General features: G+C 41.7%; 2 protein-coding genes across 3 annotated transcripts; one reads left to right on the forward strand and one right to left on the reverse strand.

Annotated features, from left to right (window-relative positions):
• Positions 1-469: 469 nt before the first annotated feature.
• LOC123481713 (integrin alpha-V-like) lies at positions 470-11,068 on the forward strand. The gene is made up of 6 exons (XM_045206473.1): positions 470-481; positions 651-782; positions 968-1,081; positions 1,466-1,576; positions 8,828-8,947; positions 9,988-11,068. Exons 1-6 carry the CDS (start codon positions 470-472, stop codon positions 10,084-10,086), a joined length of 588 nt encoding a protein of 195 aa, XP_045062408.1. The 3' UTR covers positions 10,087-11,068.
• A 227-nt stretch (positions 11,069-11,295) lies between these two features.
• On the reverse strand, positions 11,296-22,816 carry si:dkey-69o16.5 (Alpha-aspartyl dipeptidase-like). Of its 2 annotated transcripts, XM_041843460.1 has the most exons (9): positions 22,607-22,816; positions 19,931-20,027; positions 15,988-16,076; positions 15,433-15,507; positions 13,366-13,445; positions 12,390-12,563; positions 12,098-12,157; positions 11,909-11,991; positions 11,296-11,494 (listed from the first exon to the last, which is right to left on the reverse strand). In XM_041843460.1, the coding sequence occupies exons 1-9, from the start codon at positions 22,629-22,631 to the stop codon at positions 11,434-11,436; spliced, it is 744 nt and encodes a 247-aa protein (XP_041699394.1). In that variant the 5' UTR covers positions 22,632-22,816; the 3' UTR covers positions 11,296-11,433. The 2 variants fall into 2 exon arrangements, with proteins under 2 accessions (XP_041699394.1, XP_045062384.1); XM_045206449.1 differs by lacking the exon at positions 15,433-15,507.
• Between the last annotated feature and the right edge of the window lie 351 nt (positions 22,817-23,167).

Here is a 23,167-nt window from a genome sequence, read left to right on the forward strand (position 1 = left end):
CATGAAAGGACTGGTATAGGAAACTCTCTCTAGTCTAGCCCATGAAAGGACTGGTATAGGAAACTCTCTCTAGTCTAGCCCATGAAAGGACTGGTATATGAAACTCTCTCTAGTCTAGCCCATGAAAGGACTGGTATAGGAAACTCTCTCTAGTCTAGCCCATGAAAGGACTGGTATAGGAAACTCTCTCTAGTCTATGAAAGGACTGGTATAGGAAACTCTCTCTAGTCTAGCCCATGAAAGGACTGGTATAGGAAACTCTCTCTAGTCTAGCCCATGAAAGGACTGGTATAGGAAACTCCCTCTAGTCTAGCCCATGAAAGGACTGGTATAGGAAACTCTCTCTAGTCTATGAAAGGACTGGTATAGGAAACTCCCTCTAGTCTAGCCCATGAAAGGACTGGTATAGGAAACTCTCTCTAGTCTAGCCCATGAAAGGACTGGTATAGGAAACTCTCTAGTCTAGCCCATGAAAGGACTGGTATAGTAAACTCTCTGTAATCTAGCCCCATGCTTATGCCAATCCAACACCTAAATGTGGTGAAGACTATATGAGTGCACAATTCGACAGCAAGGACAAATGATTAGGATGTCATCCTCTCTATGGTAAATAAAAAGTTTAAAAGGGCGTTTCTCTCCGTCTCTTCTAGAACCCTCTATCTGGAGAGAAGAACATCACCTCTCCCAGTGGAGGAGGAGACAGGACAGAGGGGAGGAACAGGAACCACGTTCACCGCAGGGAGCTGGAGAGGAACGAGATGGAGGGAGACCTGGAAACTCTGGTACTGTCCGTACGACGGCGTTGGGGCCAATTTCCCGAAATTGAAAAGCAGTGGGAATTTCAGTTTACATCCCGATTGGACTAAAAATGGAAATGGAATTGACTCCAACCCTGTTGTAAACTAATCATACAGTAACAACCACATGGATGAAGGAGATCAGTGATGGTGTGTGTCTCCTCTCTCAGGACTGTTCGAAGGTCCAGTGTCTGAAGATCCGGTGTCAGGTGGGCCGTGTGGAGAGAGGTCAGAGTGCTATCCTCTACATCCACTCCAGACTTGGGGTGGCCACCTTCCTCAAGGTGAGACTCCTGTCTGCTATGCCCTAGAGGTTATCTATAGTACTAGCCTGGTTTCCCAGATGTGTTTGTGCTGTATCGTACATCCACTCCAGACTAGGGGGGTGGCCACCTTCAATTTGGTGTACCTCCATGTTTCAGTTTATCTGTCCAATAAAGAAATACAGTTTTTTATTTATTTCTGTTTTAAGACGTTTTGCTACAGTGTGCCCTAATGAACACCACCCTGGTTGGAGCATACTGTATGCTTTGGTATGTGCTGTAGAGGGCTTTTTACTAGCATGGTGGTCCTAGATCAAAAGACTGGACAAGGACTACCAGGCTAGCCAAATGGGACCAAACTAGGAAAGCCTGCTGTGTTGATGATGTCGAGTTTCCTTCATCCAGACCGAGAGCCAGAACCGATCGTTCACCGTGAGATCCTCCGCTTCCTTCAGCGTCATAGAGATGCCTTATAACAAGAAGCTGGTGTATGAGCTGCCCTCCAACACCACTACGGTGAGTCACGTGGAGCCATCATGGGGATAAACCAGGTCTGCATCTATTCCTTATAGTAGTGCACTACTTTAGACCAGAGCCCATGTAGGGCAGGGTTCCCCAATAGGAGGCATGAGTAAAATACATTTTATATATATATATATATATATACAGTGAGGGAAAAAAGTAAGAGACCACTGCAAAATTATCAGTTTCTCTGGTTTTACTATTTATAGGTATGTGTTTGGGTAAAAATAAGATTTTTGTTTTATTCTATAAACTACTGACAACATTTCTCCCAAATTCCAGATAAAAAATATTGTCATTTAGGGCATTTATTTGCAGAAAATGACAACTGGTCAAAATAACAAAAAAAAGATGCAGTGTTGTCAGACCTTGAATAATGCAAAGAAAATAAGTTCCATGTTCATTTTTAAACAACACAATACTAATGTTTTAACTTAGGAAGAGTTCAGAAATCAATATTTGGTGGAATAACCCTGATTTTCAATCACAGCTTTCATGCGTCTTGGCATGCTCTCCACCAGTCTTTCACATTGATGTTGGGTGACTTTATGCCACTCCTGGCGCAAGAATTCAAGCAGCTCGGCTATGTTTGATGGCTTGTCACCATCCATCTTCCTCTTGATCACATTCCAGAAGATTTCAATGGGGTTCAGGTCTGGAGATTGGGCTGGCCATGACAGGGTATTGATCTGGTGGTCCTCCATCCACACCTTGATTGACCTGGCTGTGTGGCATGGCGCATTGTCCTGCTGGAAAAACCAATCCTCAGAGTTGGGGAACAATGTCAGAGCAAAAGGAAGCAAGTTTTCTTCCAGGACAACCTTGTACGTGGCTTGATTCATGCGTCCTTCACAAAGACAAATCTGCCCGATTCCAGCCTTGCTGAAGCACCCCCAGATCATCACCGATCCTCCACCAAATTTCACAGTGGGTGCGAGACACTGTGGCTTATAGGCCTCTCCAGGTCTCCGTCTAACCATTAGACGACCAGGTGTTGGGCAAAGCTGAAAATTGGACTCAGAGAAGATAACCTTACTCCAGTCCTCTACGGTCCAATCCTTATGGTATTTTGCAAACCTCAGCCTGGCTCTTCTTTGCTTCTCATTGATGAAGGGCTTTTTTCTAGCTTTGCACGACTTCAGCCCTGCCCCTAGGAGCCTGTTTCGAACCGTCCTCGCTGTGCACTTCACCCCAGCTGCCGTTTGCCATTATTTTTGTAGGTCACTTGATGTCATCCTACGGTTGTTGAGTGACATTCAAATGAGTTGGTGGTCATCCCAGTCAGTAGAGAGTCGTTTTCGCCCTCTGCCGGTCTGTAGCTTTGTTGTCCCCAATGTCTGCTGCTTGACCTTGTTCTTATGAACCGCTGTCATTGACATTTTAAGGATGGAAGCAACCTGACGCTCACTGTATCCCTCTGCCAGTAAAGCCAGAATTGAACCCTTCTTTTCCTCACTCAACTTTCCTTTTCAACTCTTTTGGCATGGTCAATAGTTATTTTTTGATTAATATTACTTTTGAGGTACTATTAGCACTGTTTTTGTCATCCAGCTGGTCCTATTGCAAGAGGATAGTGATGACCACAGCAGTGGTTTTTATACTTTTCCTCGTTAAATAAGATTTGGTTCAGGTGATCACCTAATCAGTACCTAATTCAGTAGAATGAGGTGTGCCTGTGTTGGAATTCAACAGACACTGGAATAGAATGGCTGTCATACATGTAGAGATGCTGATTTAAGAAAAATGTGCAGTGGTCTCTTAATTCTTTCCAGAGCTATATATATATATATATATATATATATACACACACAGTGGGGAGAACAAGGGGGCCGGAACATAATTACATATAATTTGTAGACTACAAATTGACCACAAGAAGCCCAAACAGATATAATATTTCACTAAAACAGAATCATTTCAAACCTTGCTTACATTTGTATACAATCACATACAGTGGGGAGAACAAGTATTTGATACACTGCCGATTTTGCAGGTTTTCCTACTTACAAAGCATGTAGAGGTCTGTCATTTTTATCATAGGTACACTTCAACTGTGAGAGACGGAATCTAAAACAAAAATCCAGAAAATCACATTGTGTGTATGATTTTTAAGTAATTAATTTGCATTTTATTGCATGACATAAGTATTTGATACATCAGAAAAGCAGAACTTAATATTTGGTACAGAAACCTTTGTTTGCAATTACAGAGATCATACATTTCCTGTAGGTCTTGACCAGGTTTGCACACACTGCAGCAGGGATTTTGGCCCACTCCTCCATACAGACCTTCTCCAGATCCTTCAGGTTTCGGGGCTGTCGCTGGGCAATACGGACTTTCAGCTCCCTCCAAAGATGTTCTATTGGGTTCAGGTCTGGAGACTGGCTAGGCCACTCCAGGACCTTGAGATGCTTCTTACGGAGCCACTCCTTAGTTCCCCTGGCTGTGTGTTTCGGGTCGTTGTCATGCTGGAAGACCCAGCCACGACCCATCTTCAATGCTCTTACTGAGGGAAGGAGGTTGTTGGCCATCCTCCCCTCAATACGGTGCAGTCGTCCTGTCCCCTTTGCAGAAAAGCATTCCCAAAGAATGATGTTTCCACCTCCATGCTTCACGGTTGGGATGGTGTTCTTGGGGTTGTACTCATCCTTCTTCTTCCTCCAAACACGGTGAGTGGAGTTTAGACCAAAAAGCTCTATTTTTGTCTCATCAGACCACATGACCTTCTCCCATTCCTCCTCTGGATCATCCAGATGGTCATTGACAAACTTCAGACGGGCCTGGACATGCGCTGGCTTGAGCAGGGGGACCTTGCGTGCGTAGTGTGTTACTAATGGTTTTCTTTGAGACTGTGGTCCCAGCTCTCTTCAGGTCATTGACCAGGTCCTGCCGTGTAGTTCTGGGCTGATCCCTCACCTTCCTCATGATCATTGATGCCCCACGAGGTGAGATCTTGCATGGAGCCCCAGACCGAGAGTGATTGACCGTCATCTTGAACTTCTTCCATTTTCTAATAATTGCGCCAACAGTTGTTGCCTTCTCACCAAGCTGCTTGCCTATTGTCTTGTAGCCCATCCCAGCCTTGTGCAGGTCTACAATTTTATCCCTGATGTCCTTACACAGCTCTCTGGTCTTGGCCATTGTGGAGACGTTGGAGTCTGTTTGATTGAGTGTGTGGACAGGTGTCTTTTATACAGGTAACGAGTTCAAACAGGTGCAGTTAATACAGGTAATGAGTGGAGAACAGGAGGGCTTCTTAAAGAAAAACTAACAGGTCTGTGAGAGCCGGAATTCTTACTGGTTGGTAGGTGATCAAATACTTATGTCATGCAATAAAATGCAAATTAATTACTTAAAAATCATACAATGTGATTTTCTGGATTTTTGTTTTAGATTCCGTCTCTCACAGTTGAAGTGTACCTATGATAAAAATGACAGACCTCTACATGCTTGACACAACTGTGGGATACATTGGAGTCAACATTGGCCAGCATCCCTGTGGAACGCTTTCGACACCTTGTAGAGTCCATGCCCTGACAAATTGGGCAAAAGACAAAAGGCGCAAAAGATGTGCAATTCAATATTAGAAAGGTGTTCCTAATGTTTTGTACACTCAGTGTATTTTCTATTGTATAATTTTCTTTCTTGGACATAAAAGACTACAATTACCAGGAAATGAGCTCAAAGTGATTATAATTTAGGAAATCTGTTCCCAAGTATTCCCATGCATAAATGGAGAGGCATATGTGATCGTATCCCAATTTCATCAAGGTTTGAAATTATTGTGTTTTTCTCAAATACTATATCTGTTTGGGATTCTTGCAGTCAGTTTGCAGTGTACAAATTATTCACAACTGTGTTCTGACCATCCGCTCAAGGACGAATTTGCCCACGGCTGAATGTTATTGTGGGACCCCTGCCATAGGGTCCTGAATGGTTTGTTGTGGTTGGCTCGGGGCCCTGGGTCTGAACCCCGCCCTGTGCAACTGGGTCCTACAGGTGGTGAGGGTAGGCAACAACACCTTCACTACGCTGATCCTTAACATGGGGGCCCCACAAAGGTGCGTGCTCAGCCCCCTTCTGTACTCCCTGTTCACCCATGACTGTGTGACCTCTCACGCCTCCAACTCAATCATCAAGTTTGCAGACGACACAACAGTAGTAGGCCTGATTACCAACAATGACGAAACAGCCTACAGGGAGGAGGTGAGGGCCCTGGCGGAGTGGTGCCAGGAAAATAACCTCTCCCTCAACGTCAACAAAACAAAGGAGCTGATCGTGGACTTCAGGAAACAGCAGAGGGAGCACGCCTCTATCCACATCGATGGTACCGCAGTGGAGAAGGTGGAAAGCTTCAAGTTCCTCGGAGTACACATCACTGACAAATCCGAAATGGTCCACCCACACAGACAGTGTGGTGAAGAAGGCTCAACAGCGCCTCTTCAATCTCAGGAGGCTGAAGAAATTAGTCTTGGCCCCTCATTACATTTTTAAAGATGGACAATTCAGAGCATCCTGTCGGGGCTGTATCACCGCCTGGTACGGCAACTGCACCGCCCGCAACCGCAGGGCTCTCCAGAGGGTGGGAAATAACTTCTCCCTCAACGTCAACAAAACAAAGGAGCTGATCGTGGACTTCAGGAGACAGCAGAGGGAGCACGCCCCCATCCACATTGACGGGCCGCAAAGGTGAAAAGCTTCAAGTTCTTTGTGCGTGCACATCACTGACCACCTGAAATGGTCCCTTCACACAGACAGTGTGGTGAAAAAGGCACAACCTCAGGAGGCTGAAGAAATGTGTCTTGGCCCCTAAGACCCACACGAACGTCTACAGAAGCACCATTGAGAGCATCCTGTCGGGCTGTATCACCGCCTGGTACGGCAACTGCACCATCTGCAACCGCAGGGCTCTCCAGAGGGTGGTGCGGTCAGCCCAACGCATCACCGGGGGCACACTGCCTGCCCTCCAGGACATCTACAGCACCCGGTGTCACAGGAAGGCCAAGCAAATCATCAAGGACTCAGCCACCCTAGTCATAGACTGTTCTCTCTGCTGCCGCACGGCAAGTGGTACCGGAGCGCCAAGTCTAGGTCCAAAAGGCTTCTCAACAGCTTCTACCCCCAAGCCATAAGACCATGAACAGCTAATCATGGCTACCCTGACTATTTGCACTGCCCCCCCACCCCCTCTTTTACGCTGCTGCTACTCTGTTAATTATTTATGCATAGTCACTTTAACTCTACCCACATGTACATATTACCTCAACTACCTCAACTAGCCGGTGCCCCCGCACATTGACTCTGCACCGGTACCCCCCTGTACATATAGCCTCCCTACTGTTATTTTATTTTACTTCTGCTCTTTTTTTCTCAACACTTTTTTGTTGTTTTATTTTACATTTTTATTAAAAAATAAATGCACTGTTGGTTAAGGGCTGTAAGTAAGCATTTCATGGTAATGTCTACACCTGCTGTATTCGGCGCATGTGGCAAATAACATTTGATTTGATTTGAAGGCGGAGACAGTACAGGTGCATCAAAGCTGGGACAGAGAGACTGGTAAAACAGCTTTTATCTCAGAATGTTAAACATTTACCACTAGCCCCGTAGCCTACCCTGACCTTTAGTCACTGTTACTAGCCGGCTACCAGCCGGTACTCTACCCTGCACCTTAGCGACTGCTGCCCTATGTACATACCATCCTATATACAGATTCTGAGAGGTTTGTTACAGTGGGGGAAAAAAGTATTTAGTCAGCCACCAATTGTGCAAGTTCTCCCACTTAAAAAGATGAGAGAGGCCTGTAATTTTCATCATAGGTACACGTCAACTATGACAGACAAAATGAGAAAATAAATCCAGAAAATCACATTGTAGGATTTTTTATGAATTTATTTGCAAATTATGGTGGAAAATAAGTATTCAGAAGTCACATAATTAGTTAGATTAAACACAGGTGGACTTTATTTAAGTGTCACATGATCTGTCACATGATCTCAGTATATATACACCTGTTCTGAAAGGCCCCAGAGTCTGCAACACCACTAAGCAAGGGGCACCACCAAGCAAGCGGCACCATGAAGACCAAGGAGCTCTCCAAACAGGTCAGGGTCAAAGTTGTGGAGAAATACAGATCAGGGTTGGGTATTAAAAAATCTTCGAAACTTTGAACATCCCACGGAGCACCATTAAATCCATTATTAAAAAATGGAAAGAATATGGCACCACATCCCCACAGTGAAGCATGATGGTGGCAGCATCATGCGGTGGGGATGTTTTTCATCGGCAGGGACTTGGAAACTGGTCAGAATTGAAGGAATGATGGATGGCGCTAAATACAGGGAAATTCTTGAGGGAAACCTGTTTCAGTCTTCCAGAGATTTGAGACTGGGACGGAGGTTCACCTTCCAGCAGGACAATGACCCTAAGCATACTGCTAAAGCAACACTCGAGTGGTTTAAGGGGAAACATTTAAATGTCTTGGAATGGCCTAGTCAAAGCCCAGACCTCAATCCAATTGAGAATCTGTGGTATGACTTAAAGATTGCTGTACACCAGCAGAACCCATCCAACTTGAAGGAGCTGGAGCAGTTTTGCTTTGAAGAATGGGCAGGAATCCCAGTGGCTAGATGTGCCAAGCTTATAGAGACATACCCCAAGAGACTTGCAGCTGTAATTGCTGCAAAAGGTGGCTCTACAAAGTATTGACTTTGGTGGGGTGAATAGTAATGCAAGCTCAAGTTTTATGTATTTTTGTCTTATTTCTTGTTTGTTTCACACAAAAAATAATGTGCATCTTCAAAGTGGTAGGCATGTTGTGTAAATCAAATGATACAAACCCCCAAAATATCCATTTTAATTCCAGGTTGTAAGGCAACGAAATAGGAAAAATGCCAACGGGGGTGAATACTTTCGCAAGCCACTGTATACACCATCATATACATATCTATTTATTTTCCGGACTCAGACTCATTCTAATATCTCTATATTTCTTAATTCCTTTCTTTTTGTCTTCGGGATTTGCGTGTTTTGTTTTGTATTGTTTTGTATTGTTAGATATTACTGCTCTGTTGGACCTAGGAACATAAGCATTTCACTACACCGTGATAACATCTGCAAAATATGGGTACATGACTAATACAATTTGATTTGAATTTGGGGACCCCTGCCATAGGGTCCTGAATGGTTTGTTGTCTCATTGGATCAATAAAGATGTATTGTAAAACACTGTGATATGTCCTCCAGGTGAGTATGTCGGTGATCTGGGTGAAATCTGATCCTGAACCTGTCCCTTGGTGGGTGGTGACCCTGGCCCTGATCGCAGGACTACTGCTGTTGGCTTTACTCATCTTCATCATGTACAAGGTACACACACACACACACACACACTACACACACACACTACACACACACACTACACACTACACACACACACACACACTACACACACACACACACACACTACACACACACACACACACACACACACACTACACACACACAAACAAACAAAAGCCAGTGATAGATTCCAGTAGTTTTTCTCTCCACTCTCCTGGGCTCTTCCTCCATCACTGTATCTAAAACCCCTCCTCCTCTTACCACCTCTACTGATCTGACAGAAGTGACCAGCTGAAAGCCAGCCCCACCATTTTGTTTTTACCTGTCAAGGCCTTTCTTTCAAACGTTTTATTTAACATTTTCAATACATCAGTCACCAAATGACAAAAACATAATATACACTCCCCTCCGTATTTATGTGGACAGTGAAGCTGAAAATGCGGCTCTATACTCCAGCATCTGGATTTGAGATCAAATGTTTTACGAGGTGACATTACAGAATGTCACCTTATTTACATATCTGTTTTACCGTTAAGAAATTAAAGCACTTTATGTATCTAGTCCCCCCCATTTTGAAGGTGTCATAGGTATTTGGACAAATTCATAGTGTAATATAGTCAAGGTTTAGTATTTGGTCCCATATTTCTATCACACAATGATTACATTAAGCTTGTGTCTCTACAAACTTGTTGGATGCATTTGCAGTTTGTTTTGGTTGTGTTTTGGATCATAATGTGCCCAATAGAAATGAATAATATGTCATTTTTGGAGTCACTTTTATTGTAAGAATAGAATATGTTTCTGAACACTACATCAATAAATGATACACCCCCCCCCAAAAAAAATAATAATATCAAGCCCTCCAAAAAATGCTAACCTCCCCTGTTATTGGTAATGGTGAGAGGTAAGCATGTTTTGGGGGTATGATCTTTGTGGCTCTTGACTATCTCACTATTCACGATTTTAATTCACGATTATCTGCAATCACATTCACGTAGAAATGTTCAGAGGAATGTAGGATCTTAACTGTCTATGCCCGCCGCCTCCTCCTCCCTCCCTCTCCGTAGCTGGGTTTCTTCAAGCGCGTACGCCCGCCCCAGGAGGACGCCACGGAGAAGGAGCAGCTAGCACCGCAGGAGAACGGCGACCGGAACACTGACGCTTGAAAGACCCGAGGGCCCCAAGGGGCTTCAACACAAGACCCTGTGGAGCTGTCTGTAAATACACAAACTGATAACCCTGCTGTCCGAATAGGCTCCCTGTGTAGGGTACTACTTTGGACCAGAATGCACCAGTACACACAGACAGTCGTCTACTCTTTATAATCACACCGTGTATCTGCATCCTAAATCCCTCGCAGCCCTGCTACTCCCGTGTACATGTCTGCATATATTTAGAAGAAAAAAAACACTTAACGTGGATGGGAGGAGAAAAGAAAAGTGATTTGATATTAAATTAAATGTTTATCATGTTTGAAAGGACTCCGCGCTCTTCTTCTGATTATTGTTCTGCGTCTTTAGTGCGGCGGACTTTTCAGTTCAATGAATTGCTGCAACGGATGTGAATACGAGGATGATATGAGGTGTGAGAGTTATCAATAACGATGCTTATCTATTGTCATGAATGACAGTACATGACATGGATTGGGATGTGTTGAAGTCGTTTCTGGTGTGTACCTATTGTTGAGAGTATTTTATGTTCTGTTATGCTTCTGCAATTGATGACATTCCCGGGCAATTTTTTCACTCCAGATACAGGATTATACGTAGTGACGTGCGCATACAAATCACACGTCACTGTGGTGTAAATGGACAATTATATGTATAGAAGGATAAAGAATGGATTTACCCATATTGGGTAATCAACGTGGAACTTACATTTGTTAGCATCGGAGCACTATAGTATCTAATCAGACATTACCCTCTCAGCCACTGCTTCATCTGTTTCTTCACACTTTCGGTTTCATTATTTATCTTGATGCAAGTTTGATGTTACAGACTAGTTGTGATTTTACACCTGTTCATAATTTTTGTTTTTGTTTTAAAGACAATATTGGAAATGGGTTTGTTTTCCTTCCCCTACATTTCTGGTTGAGCTGACGAAGTTTAAAATCTTTCCTAAATTAAAAATATCTAAAAACCATTAAAAGCATTTCTTTGTGGTTTTATACTTGTTAATGCACTGTTGCCGCCACATTATCGGCTCGGATCCTGATAACCGTTATAGCACTGATAAGAGTTATCAGGATTATCTGATGGACTGGGTTCATAGGCTGGTTGTTAGGTGATTATGAAATTATCTAAGTTCCCATAAGCTTACCTTAGTAAATTATAACATCTCCTTCCCCCACACAATTGTTTATGCATAAAAGACAATTCATTTTTTGGTAAAATATTTATTTCGATATATATCATATACCGGTAAGTGCATTTCCACTTGACAGGATCTGGATCGGTCTTGCTGGGAGAAGGAGAACGGAGATGTACAACGTCCTCTTTTCCTGTCTGTCACTGTCAGTCTGTCAGCAAGAAACTGAGGTCACTGCCAGATTCAAATTCTGTTGTTGGCTTCCCCCTGAAACACAAAACACTGGCTGTGAGACAGACAGACTCGTCAAATCACCGGCCCCTAGTTATTTACTAGCGTTAGGCAAACACACACACACACAACTATAAAATATACATTTTAGCCTGCTTTATTGTGTTCAATACTTTGTTTGATCTGTTAAACTTGTTTTGTACACTAGAGCTATTATTATAGCTATATTGGGTCAGGGTCATGATATGGGGTCACAGGCCGGTGTGAGAGAGATAATTGGCGGCAGGTAGCTTAGTGGTTAAGAGCGTCGTGCCAGTAACCGAAAGGTCGCTGGTTCTAATCCCCGTGCCGACTAGGTGAAAAATCTGTCGATGTGCCCTTGAGCAAGGCACTTAACCCTAATTGCTCCTGTAAGTCGCTCTGGATAAGAGCGTCTGCTAAATGTATTACCTGATGAACAGCCGTGCCTTGCAGGTGCCAAGTAGCGTAGCCTTGTTCCCTTCGACTAGCAACATGGAGCCCTCTCTCAAGCCCTAAGACAATCAACAATCGGTGGTTTCAGGAAAGCATAGCCTAATACCATGTAAACAGATAAAGTAAGTCAACTTGGAATAAAATCTTTATTTCTCTCAGACTCACCAGAACAGATGGCGTGTCAGGCTCCTCGTGGTACTGAATGATCCTCTGCTCTCGTGTCTCCTGGGGAGAAGAAATCAAAGACTTTGTGACGTTTTGGCCTCACACATTCTGTAGGACACCACGGGCAAGGTTCCCAGACACAGATTAACCTAGTCCCAGACTTTAAAAAAAAACATTTTCAATAGAGATTCTACATTGAGCATAACCATTGAACATTAGTCAGAGAAACCAGCCCGACAACATTCAGCATTCGCTATACTGTACCGATGCTCTGCTATAATGTACTACTCACCCCCATGTGTCTGCTGTTAGGGTCCGTATCCAGGAAGTGAGGGTTGATGTTGAAAGGCACTAGACCAATGGCAGTGAAGGAGGGCGGGTACACGATGGGCATGTCGTTGGTGGTGTTGATGCTGACAGTAGCGACGTTGGTGCCAGCACTGGAGCCCATGTAGGGCACACCATCCTGGAGATATAAGAGAGAGGGTTAGGGTATGGGCTCTCTCTATGGGCTATATCTATTGGATCTCTCTATGGGCTCTCTCTATTGGCTCTCTCTATGGGCTATCTCTATTGGCTCTCTCTATGGGCTCTATCTATTGGCTATCTCTATGGGCTATATCTATTGGATCTCTCTATGGGCTCTCTCTATGGGCTCTCTATTGGCTCTCTCTATGGGCTATCTCTATTGGCTCTCTCTATGGGCTCTATCTATTGGCTATCTCTATGGGCTATATCTATTGGATCTCTCTATGGGCTCTCTCTATGGGCTATCTCTATGGGCTCTCTATGGGCTATCTCTATTGGCTCTCACTATTGGCTCTCTCTATGGGCTTTCTCTATGGGCTATATCTATGGGCTATCTATGGGCTTTCTCTATGGGCTATCTCTATGGGCTCTCTATGGGCTCTCACTATTGGCTTTCTCTATGGGCTATATCTATGGGCTATCTCTATGGGCTTTCTCTATGGGCTATATCTATGGGCTCTCTCTATGGGCTATATATATGGGCTATCTCTATGGGCTCTCTATTGGCTATCTCTATGGACTCTCTATGGGCTATATCAGCTGACAGTATGAACAATATTTGTACATGCAGGCATCAACTGTAAATATTGTTTAATCTAGCACAGTGTTTCCCAAAACTACTAGAGTACCCACAGCCATTCAGGTGTGCTACTTCTGGAATATAGGCTATCAGAGTGGAACAGCTGTGCAACCTGAGGAGAGGTTTTTGGAGAACACTGCTCTAAAAATATCAGTCTGACCTGCAGGACCCTCTTGTTGATCTCAGACAGCACCTTGTTGTCGTAGAGACTTTTCAGCAGACGGAAAGTGTTGCCACCACCTGTTGAGAGAACAGCAAGCTGTTATGACTTTACTATACTGTACACGATCCTGATAACTTCTTAACATGTAGTCAATCTGTGTACCGGTGTGTAGTAGAATACATGAACTCTTGCAGTACACTCGTACAATAGCATTCCTTCAAATGATGCCTACAGTGAGGGAGAAAAGTATTTGATCCCCTGCTGATTTTGTACGTTTGCCCACTGACAAAGACATGATCAGTTTATAATTTTAATGGTAGGTTTATTTGAACAGTGAGAGACAGAATAACAACAAAAAAATCCAGAAAATTGCATGTCAAAAATGTTATACATTGATTTGCATTTTAATGAGGTCCTCTGTAGCTCAATTGGTAGAGCATGGCGCTTGTAACGCCCAGGGTAGTGGGTTCGATCCCCGGGACCACCCATACGTAAAAATGTATGCACACATGACTGTAAGTCGCTTTGGATAAAAGCGTCTGCTAAATGGCATATTATTATTATTTTATAAATAAGTATTTGACCCCTCTGCAAAACATGACTTAGTACTTGGTGGCAAAACCCTTGTTGGCAATCGCAGAGGTCAGACGTTTCTTGTAGTTGGCCAGCAGGTTTGCACACATCTCTGGAGGGATTTTGTCCCACTCCTCTTTGCAGATCTTCTCCAACTCATTAAGGTTTCGAGGCTGACGTTTGGCAACTCGAACCTTCAGCTCCCTCCACAGATTTTCTATGGGATTAAGGTCTGGAGACTGGCTAGGCCACTCCAGGACCTTAATGTGCTTCTTCTTGAGCCACTCCTTTGTTGCCTTGGCCGTGTGTTTTGGGTCATTGTCATGCTGGAACACCCATCCACGACCCATTTTCAATGCCCTGGCTGAGGGAAGGAGGTTCTCACCCAAGATTTGACGGTACATGGCCCCGTCCATCATCCCTTTGATGCGGTGAAGTTGTCCTGTCCCTTTAGCAGAAAAACACCCCCTTAGCATAATGTTTCCACCTCCATGTTTGACGGTGGGGATGGTGTTCTTGCGTTCATAGGCAGCATTCCTCCTCCTCCAAACACGGCGAGTTGAGTTGATGCCAAAGAGCTCCATTTTGGTCTCATCTGACCACAACACTTTCTCCCAGTTCTCCTCTGAATCATTCAGATGTTCATTGGCAAACTTCAGACGGGCCTGTATATGTCCCCCGCAAGGGGGACCTTGCGGGCGCTGCAGGATTTCAGTCCTTCACGGCGTAGTGTGTTACCAATTGTTTTCTTGGTGACTATGGTCCCAGTTGCCTTGAGATCATTGACAAGATCCTCCCGTGTAGTTATGGGCTGATTCCTCACCGTTCTCATGATCATTGCAACTCCACGAGGTGAGATCTTGCATGGAGCCCCAGGCCGAGGGAGACTGACAGTTCTTTTGTGTTTCTTCCATTTGCGAATAATCGCACCAACTGTTGTCACCTTCTCACCAAGCTGCTTGGCGATGGTCTTGTAGCCCATTCCAGCCTTGTGTAGGTCTACAATCTTGTCCCTGACATCCTTGGAGAGCTCTTTGGTCTTGGCCATGGTGAAGAGTTTGGAATCTGATTGATTGATTGCTTCTGTGGACAGGTGTCTTTTATACAGGTAACAAGCTGAGATTAGGAGAACTCCCTTTAAGAGTGTGCTGCTAATCTCAGCTCGTTACCTGTATAAAAGACACCTGGGAGCCAGAAATCTTTCTGATTGAGAGGGGGTCAAATACTTATTTCCCTCATTAAAATGCAAATTCATTTATAACATTTTTGACATGCGTTTTTCTGGATTTTTGTTGTTGTTATTCTGTCTCTCACTGTTCAAATAAACCTACCATTAAAATTATAGACTGATCATTTCTTTGTCAGTGGGCAAACTTACAAAATCAGCAGGGGATCAAATACTTTTTTTCCCTCACTGTATGTAGGCCTATGGTAGGTATATTGGAGAGGCCTATGAGGTGCTAACGTATGAGCTCACGGTCCACTCCTCACCTATAAATATACCCTGAGCGTTCCTTACTGCTTCCACTGGGTCAGACGTCTCATGAATGCTGTCCACCTCATAACCTGTCAGACAGACAGACAACACTCACATTAGACAACTGATATCCTGTCTCACATTGACCCCCCTAGTCCAGGGTTCTTCAATTCCGGTCCTGGAGGGCCAAAACACCTCTGTTTTTCATCCTCTCCTTCTAATCAGGGGCTAATTCAGACCTGGGACACCGGGTGAGTGCAATTAACTACCAGGTATAAATAAAAAACAGAAGTGTTTTTCGGCCCTCCGGGACCGGAATTGAAGAACCCTGGACTAGTCCCTACGCCCCACTGCACCTGATAACAAGTGTAAACAAGGGGTTTGACAAGTGTAAACAAGGGGTTTGACAAGTGTAAACAAAATGTGCTCGTAACAATCAAGCCCTCTCAGACCTCCACAAGAGCATAAGAGCATTAGGGTCCAGGGATTGATTTGGGATTGGGCCTGAGTCACTACAGGCACACAGCATTAGGCCTATGAAAGGGAATGGACCGCTGTAAAAGACGTACCCAGACTCTTGAACTTGTCCCTGGCAGTCTTTGCGTAGCCATCTCTATCAGACAGTGCATAGGGGACGAATAGGATCGTCTTCACACCTCTGCAAGAAATACATTACACTGTTAGGTTATACACCGAGTACACCAAACATTAGGAACACCTTCCTAGTATTGCGTTGTTACTCCAGCAGCGTTGCAGTTCTTCAAACAAACCGGTGCGCCTGGCACCTAAATCTTTTGTCTTGCCCATTCACCCTCTGAATGGCACACATACGCATTCCATGTCTCAATTGTCTGAAGGCTTAAAAAAATATTTCTTTAACCTGTCTCCTTCCCCTTCATCTACACTGATTGAAGTGGATTTACCAAGCCACATCAATCAATCAATCAATTTTATTTTATATAGCCCTTCTTACATCAGCTAATATCTCGAAGTACATCAATAAGGAATCATAGCTTTCACCTGGATTCACCTGGTCAGACTATGTCATGGAAAGAACAGGTGTTCTTAATGTTTTGTATACTCAGTGTTAGGTAATATCTACCATTACACTGTTAGGTAATATCTACCATTACACTGTTAGGTAATATCTACCATTACACTGTTAGGTAATATCTACCATTACACTGTTAGGTAATATCTACCATTACACTGTTAGGTAATATCTACCATTACACTGTTAGGTAATATCTACCATTACATTGTTAGGTAATATCTACCATTACACTGTTAGGTAATATCTACCATTACACTGTTAGGTAATATCTACCATTACACTGTTAGGTAATATCTACCATTACACTGTTAGGTAATATCTACCATTACACTGTTAGGTAATATCTACCATTACACTGTTAGGTAATATCTACCATTACACTGTTAGGTAATATCTACCATTACATTGTTAGGTAATATCTACCATTACACTGTTAGGTAATATCTACCATTAGACTGTTAGGTAATATCTACCATTACACTGTTAGGTAATATCTACCATTACACTGTTAGGTAATATCTACCATTACACTGTTAGGTAATATCTACCATTACACTGTTAGGTAATATCTACCATTAGACTGTTAGGTAATATCTACCATTACACTGTTAGGTAATATATACTACATGACCAAAAGAATGTGGACAACTGCTCATCGAGCATCTCATTCCAAAATCACTGACATTATTATGGAGTTGGTCCCTCCTTTGCTGCTATAACAGCCTCCACTCTTCTGGGAAGCCTTCCCACTAGATGTTGGAATATTGCTGCGGGGACTTGCTTCCATTCAGCCAGAAGAGCATTAGTGAGGTCAGGCACTGATTTTGGGCGATTAGGCCTGGCTCGCGGTCAGCGTTCCAATTCATCCCAAAGGTGTTAGACGGGGTTGAGGTCAGGGCTCTGTGCAGGCCAGTCAAGTTCTTCTACACCAATCTCAACAAACCATTTCTGTATGGACCTCCCTTTGTGCACAGGGGCATTGTCATGCTGAAACAGGAAAGGGCCTTCCCCAAACTGTTGCCACAAAGTTGGAAGCACAGAATCATCTAGAATGTCATTGTATGCTGTAGCGTTAAGATTTCCCTTCACTGGAACTAACAGCACTTACAGTTGACCAGGGCAGCTCTAGCAGGGCAGAAATTTGATGAACTGACTTGTTGAAAAGGTGGCATCATATGACGGTGCCACGCTGAAAGTCACTGAGCTCTTCAGTAAGGCCATTCTACTGCCAATGTTTGTCTATGGAGATTGCATGGCTGTGTGCTCGATTTTATACACCTGTCAGCAACAGGTGTGGCTGAAATAACCAAAAACACTAATTTGAAGGGGTGTCCACATACTTTTGTATATATAGTGTATCTACCATTACACTGTTAGGTAATATCTACCATTACACTGTTTCATTATATCTACCATTAGGATGAATTAACTGTGAGGATAGCCTTTCCTCCCATATCTATTTCCACTAATTCATTGAGTGCAGAGACATGTATAAGTAGTTATAGACATGTATAAGTAGTTATAGACATGTATAAGTAGTTATAGACATGTATAAGTAGTTATAGACATGTATATCAGTAGTTACAGACATGTATAAGTAGTTATAGACATGTATAAGTAGTTACAGACATGTATAAGTAGTTATAGACATGTATAAGTAGTTACAGACATGTATAAGTAGTTATAGACATGTATAAGTAGTTATAGACATGTATAAGTAGTTATAGACATGTATATCAGTAGTTACAGACATGTATAAGTAGTTACAGACATGTATAAGTAGTTATAGACATGTATAAGTAGTTATAGACATGTATAAGTAGTTATAGACATGTATAAGTAGTTACATAAGTAGTTACAGACATGTATAAGTAGTTACATAAGTAGTTATAGACATGTATAAGTAGTTATAGACATGTATAAGTAGTTATAGACATGTATAAGTAGTTACAGACATGTATAAGTAGTTACAGACATGTATAAGTAGTTATAGACATGTATAAGTAGTTATAGACATGTATAAGTAGTTACAGACATGTATAAGTAGTTATAGACATGTATAAGTAGTAGTTATAGACATGTATAAGTAGTTATAGACATGTATAAGTAGTTATAGACATGTATAAGTAGTTATAGACATGTATAAGTAGTTATAGACATGTATAAGTAGTTATAGACATGTATAAGTAGTAGTTATAGACATGTATAAGTAGTTATAGACATGTATAAGTAATTATAGACATGTATAAGTAGTTATAGACATGTATAAGTAGTAGTTATAGACATGTATAAGTAGTTATAGACATGTATAAGTAGTTATAGACATGTATAAGTAGTTATAGACATGTATAAGTAGTTATAGACATGTATAAGTAGTTATAGACATGTATAAGTAGTTATAGACATGTATAAGTAGTAGTTATAGACATGTATAAGTAGTTATAGACATGTATAAGTAGTTATAGACATGTATAAGTAGTTACAGACATGTATAAGTAATTATAGACATGTATAAGTAGTTATAGACATGTATAAGTAGTTAGACATGTATAAGTAGTTACAGACATGTATAAGTAGTTATAGACATGTATAAGTAATTATAGACATGTATAAGTAGTTAGACATGTATAAGTAGTTAGACATGTATAAGTAGTTATAGACATGTATAAGTAGTTATAGACATGTATAAGTAGTTACAGACATGTATAAGTAGTTATAGACATGTATAAGTAGTAGTTATAGACATGTATAAGTAGTTATAGACATGTATAAGTAGTTATAGACATGTATAAGTAGTAGTTAGACATGTATAAGTAGTTATAGACATGTATAAGTAGTTATAGACATGTATAAGTAGTTATAGACATGTATAAGTAGTAGTTATAGACATGTATAAGTAGTAGTTATAGACATGTATAAGTAGTTATAGACATGTATAAGTAGTAGTTATAGACATGTATAAGTAGTTATAGACATGTATAAGTAGTTATAGACATGTATAAGTAGTAGTTATAGACATGTATAAGTAATTATAGACATGTATAAGTAGTTACAGACATGTATAAGTAGTTACAGACATGTATAAGTAGTTATAGACATGTATAAGTAGTTATAGACATGTATAAGTAGTTATAGACATGTATAAGTAGTAGTTATAGACATGTATAAGTAATTATAGACATGTATAAGTAGTTACAGACATGTATAAGTAGTTACAGACATGTATAAGTAGTTATAGACATGTATAAGTAGTTAGACATGTATAAGTAGTTATAGACATGTATAAGTAGTTATAGACATGTATAAGTAGTTAGACATGTATAAGTAGTTAGAGTAAAGGAGAGTCAGATTGTAAGTGTACAGTACAACAGCATTCCTTCCATAGCCATTAGGGGTTGATTTTTAGAGTAGTCCAGGGACTTTGAAGGTGAGTGTTAGTCAATGGAAATAGAACTTACTGTCCGAAAAAGTCTTTGATCTGCTGTTGACAATGTTCCAGATACCCTCCCCCGTGCAGGGTTGAGTTGGACACCAGCAGAAGTCTCCTCTTCATTTCTTTCAAGACAAGGTTTTGATCAAGTTTACAACTCACTCAGGTGAAATATGCTACCTCGTCCTACACCTCAAAGATTACTTTAGCAGTACATAGCCAGCCGTGCATAAGCCGGAAGTGTTCTCAGGAGGTGTTCAGGTATGGAGTGAGATTTGTTTCTTTATTCTGTAAATATGTCTACCACGATCCGTGTATATTCAACATAACTCACAAATAAAACTATGATCTGTGAATATATAAAAATATTTAGTAAATAAAACAACAATCATCAAAAAAACAAAACACAAATTAAACTATAATCTGTGAATATGTTAAAAGTATTTCACTAATTAAACCATAATGTGGCTTCAGATGAGAGTCGGCTATCTCCATTCATTGTGATAATCTTTGTGTCAGGTGATGTTAAATTTGACCATTTTGGCATGCAACGCCGAGTGTGGGGCGGCAGGTAGCTTAGTGGTTAAGAGCGTTATGCCAGTAACCAAAAGGTCGCTGGTTCTAATCCCCAAACCGACTAGGTGAAAAATCTGTCGATGTGCCCTTGAGCAAGGCACTTAACCCTAATTGCTCCTGTAAGTCACTCTGGATAAGTGCGTCTGCTAAATGACTTAAATGTAAATGTGTGGTTTCGACATCAGCCCACTAACAGGTTGACTTTTAATTGGTCATTTTCATACTTCAAAACATTTTCTTCATAACAATTATCAGATTATCTTGAGCCATCATCATAACATGGCCCTGTGCATTGTTGCACAATTAAACCCTCATGTAATTATTTCAGGTTAATCATTTTTTTTACTGATAAAAGTCTTTACAGTATGAGTAGAATAACTTGGCCTTTGCTCGTCAACCCAATGGTGTAACACAACACAGAGAGGGATTGAACAGACAGTAATCAGACACGGAATGCATGTATTTACTAGGAAACAACATATTCATAAATCTAGCTAAGCATTCATAACATGTGACTTGGCTAGCTAGTAAGCAAGCCTACATGGAGCAGAAAACGGCTAGCTGAATTTCTAAAGTAAAAAAAAAAAAATCATATCATGTTACAATTTCTTAACTCCACACCAGTCGGGAAAGAGTGCTTTGTCCTGCCAAAGCATCAATTGCCCTGTTTAGTCCCTGAAAGTGGTGATCTGGCTAGCCAGATCACCAATTCAGAATTTACACATTCCTGAATTTACAAGAACTAGTTCGTTTAACTTTGGTTGTTCGTCTAAACAGCTGACGAGATCACCTGCTAGCTATCGGCAGTGTCCAACGTTCCCTAGTTAGCTAGGCTAGTGGGCTGATGACGAAAGCAGGCACTCATTTACATTTTAGTCATTTAGCAGACGCTCTTATCCAGAGCGACACGAGCATAGGGCGAGGGCACATCGACAGATTTTCAGGGGGATTAGAACCAGCGACCTTTCGGTTACTGGCACAACGCTCTTACCCACTAAGCTACCTGCCGCACTCAGCGTTGCATGCCCCAATGGTCGAATTTAACATTCATATGAAAGGCATTTGTTGATCATTTTAACAATTTGTTGAATAAATAAACGTTATACACATTTCATAAAGTTGTTCTTTATTAGTTAGATATTCTAGCTAGAAAGTGTTCTCCCAAATCATGGCTGAATGAGACACTGCTTCACTCTGCACGTCACCTGACACAAAGATTATCCCAATGAATGGAGATAGCCGACTCTCATCAGCAGACTCATCTGAATCCACATTTGTGGATTGTAATACATTGAAAGGCGGAAAGAAAATCTGAAAATACAGAAGCACTTTTTGAATGTGCAAATGCACATTCCACAGATGTAAACGTTAGGGATTTCTGAACATTTGCTCACAAATTGTTCTAATCGTAGTTTTACATTTTAGTCATTTAGCAGACGCTCTTATTCAGAGCGACTTACAGTTAGTGAGTGCATACATAATTTTTTTATTTTTCATACTGGCCCCCCGTGGGAATCGAACACACAACCCTGGCATTGCAAACGCCAAGCTCTACCAACTGAGCTACATCCCTGCCGGCCATTCCCTCCCCTACCCTGGACGACTTGTGCGCCGCCCCATGGGTCTCCCAGTCGTGGCCGGCTACGACAGAGCCTGGATTCGAACCAGAATCTCTAGTGGCACAGCTAGCACTGCGATGCAGTGCCTTAGACCACTGCGCCACTTGGGAGATTTTATTTGTGATTTATGTTGAATATATTTACAGATCATGAATTTATTTGTGATTTATGGTTTAATTTGTGATAATGTTTTTGCGGATTATGGTTTTATTTACGAAATATTGTAATATATTCACAGATCATAGTTTTATTTGTGAGTTATGTTGAATATACACGGATCGTGGTAGACATATTTACAGAATAAAGAAACAAATCTCACTCCATACAGGTCCAGTTCATTATTTAAACACAATTTCCTGGTCTAAGTTTAAAGTTCAACAGCAGGTAATTAACCATCTGTTTTGCTGACAAGTCTCTCTTACAGTCAATAAATAATCTAATCTGATTACTTCTCCTGATAAATCTACATGTAGTAGAAAAAGGTTGTGAAATCTTTCGATACAACAAACCTTTGGCGATTATTCTTGTAGTCATTGATTGAAAACAATGTTGCGCTTCAACAGGTTACAGACTGCATCACTGATTTAAAATTCGATACGTAGCCTTGACCGGATATTTTATTTACAGTTACGTAGGAAATAATCAAATGCAGGCCTAAAAAGCTGTAACTTTGCATAAAGGGTCTCTGTTTCGAGAATGGTTTTCTCATGCTGTTACAATATGTGGAAAAGGGGTCAGCTGATAAATCACGTGACAAGCCTCTTCCCCAGGTTCATGGTGCTTTCAGGACAACTAGGAACTCGAGGTCAAACCATGACGTCGGCGATCTTTGGGTCAGAAAGTCGGAGAACTAGAAAGAAGCCCGAATTTCCGGCTTGGATGACCGTTCAAAACAATTTTTCCCAATCGGAGCTCGTTTCTATCCGAGTTCCCAGTTGTCTGAAAGCACTGATGTCGAAGATTTCCGAGTTCCCAGTTTTTCTTAACGCAGCATCAACATGGCGAGGCTAAACTGACACCCCTGGTGCCTAAATTGATGACGCATGTCGCGCACTTGAGAGTGGAATGTC

Source organism: Coregonus clupeaformis, chromosome 23 (genome assembly GCF_020615455.1).
Source record: "Coregonus clupeaformis isolate EN_2021a chromosome 23, ASM2061545v1, whole genome shotgun sequence".
NCBI classification, from domain to species: domain Eukaryota; kingdom Metazoa; phylum Chordata; class Actinopteri; order Salmoniformes; family Salmonidae; genus Coregonus; species Coregonus clupeaformis.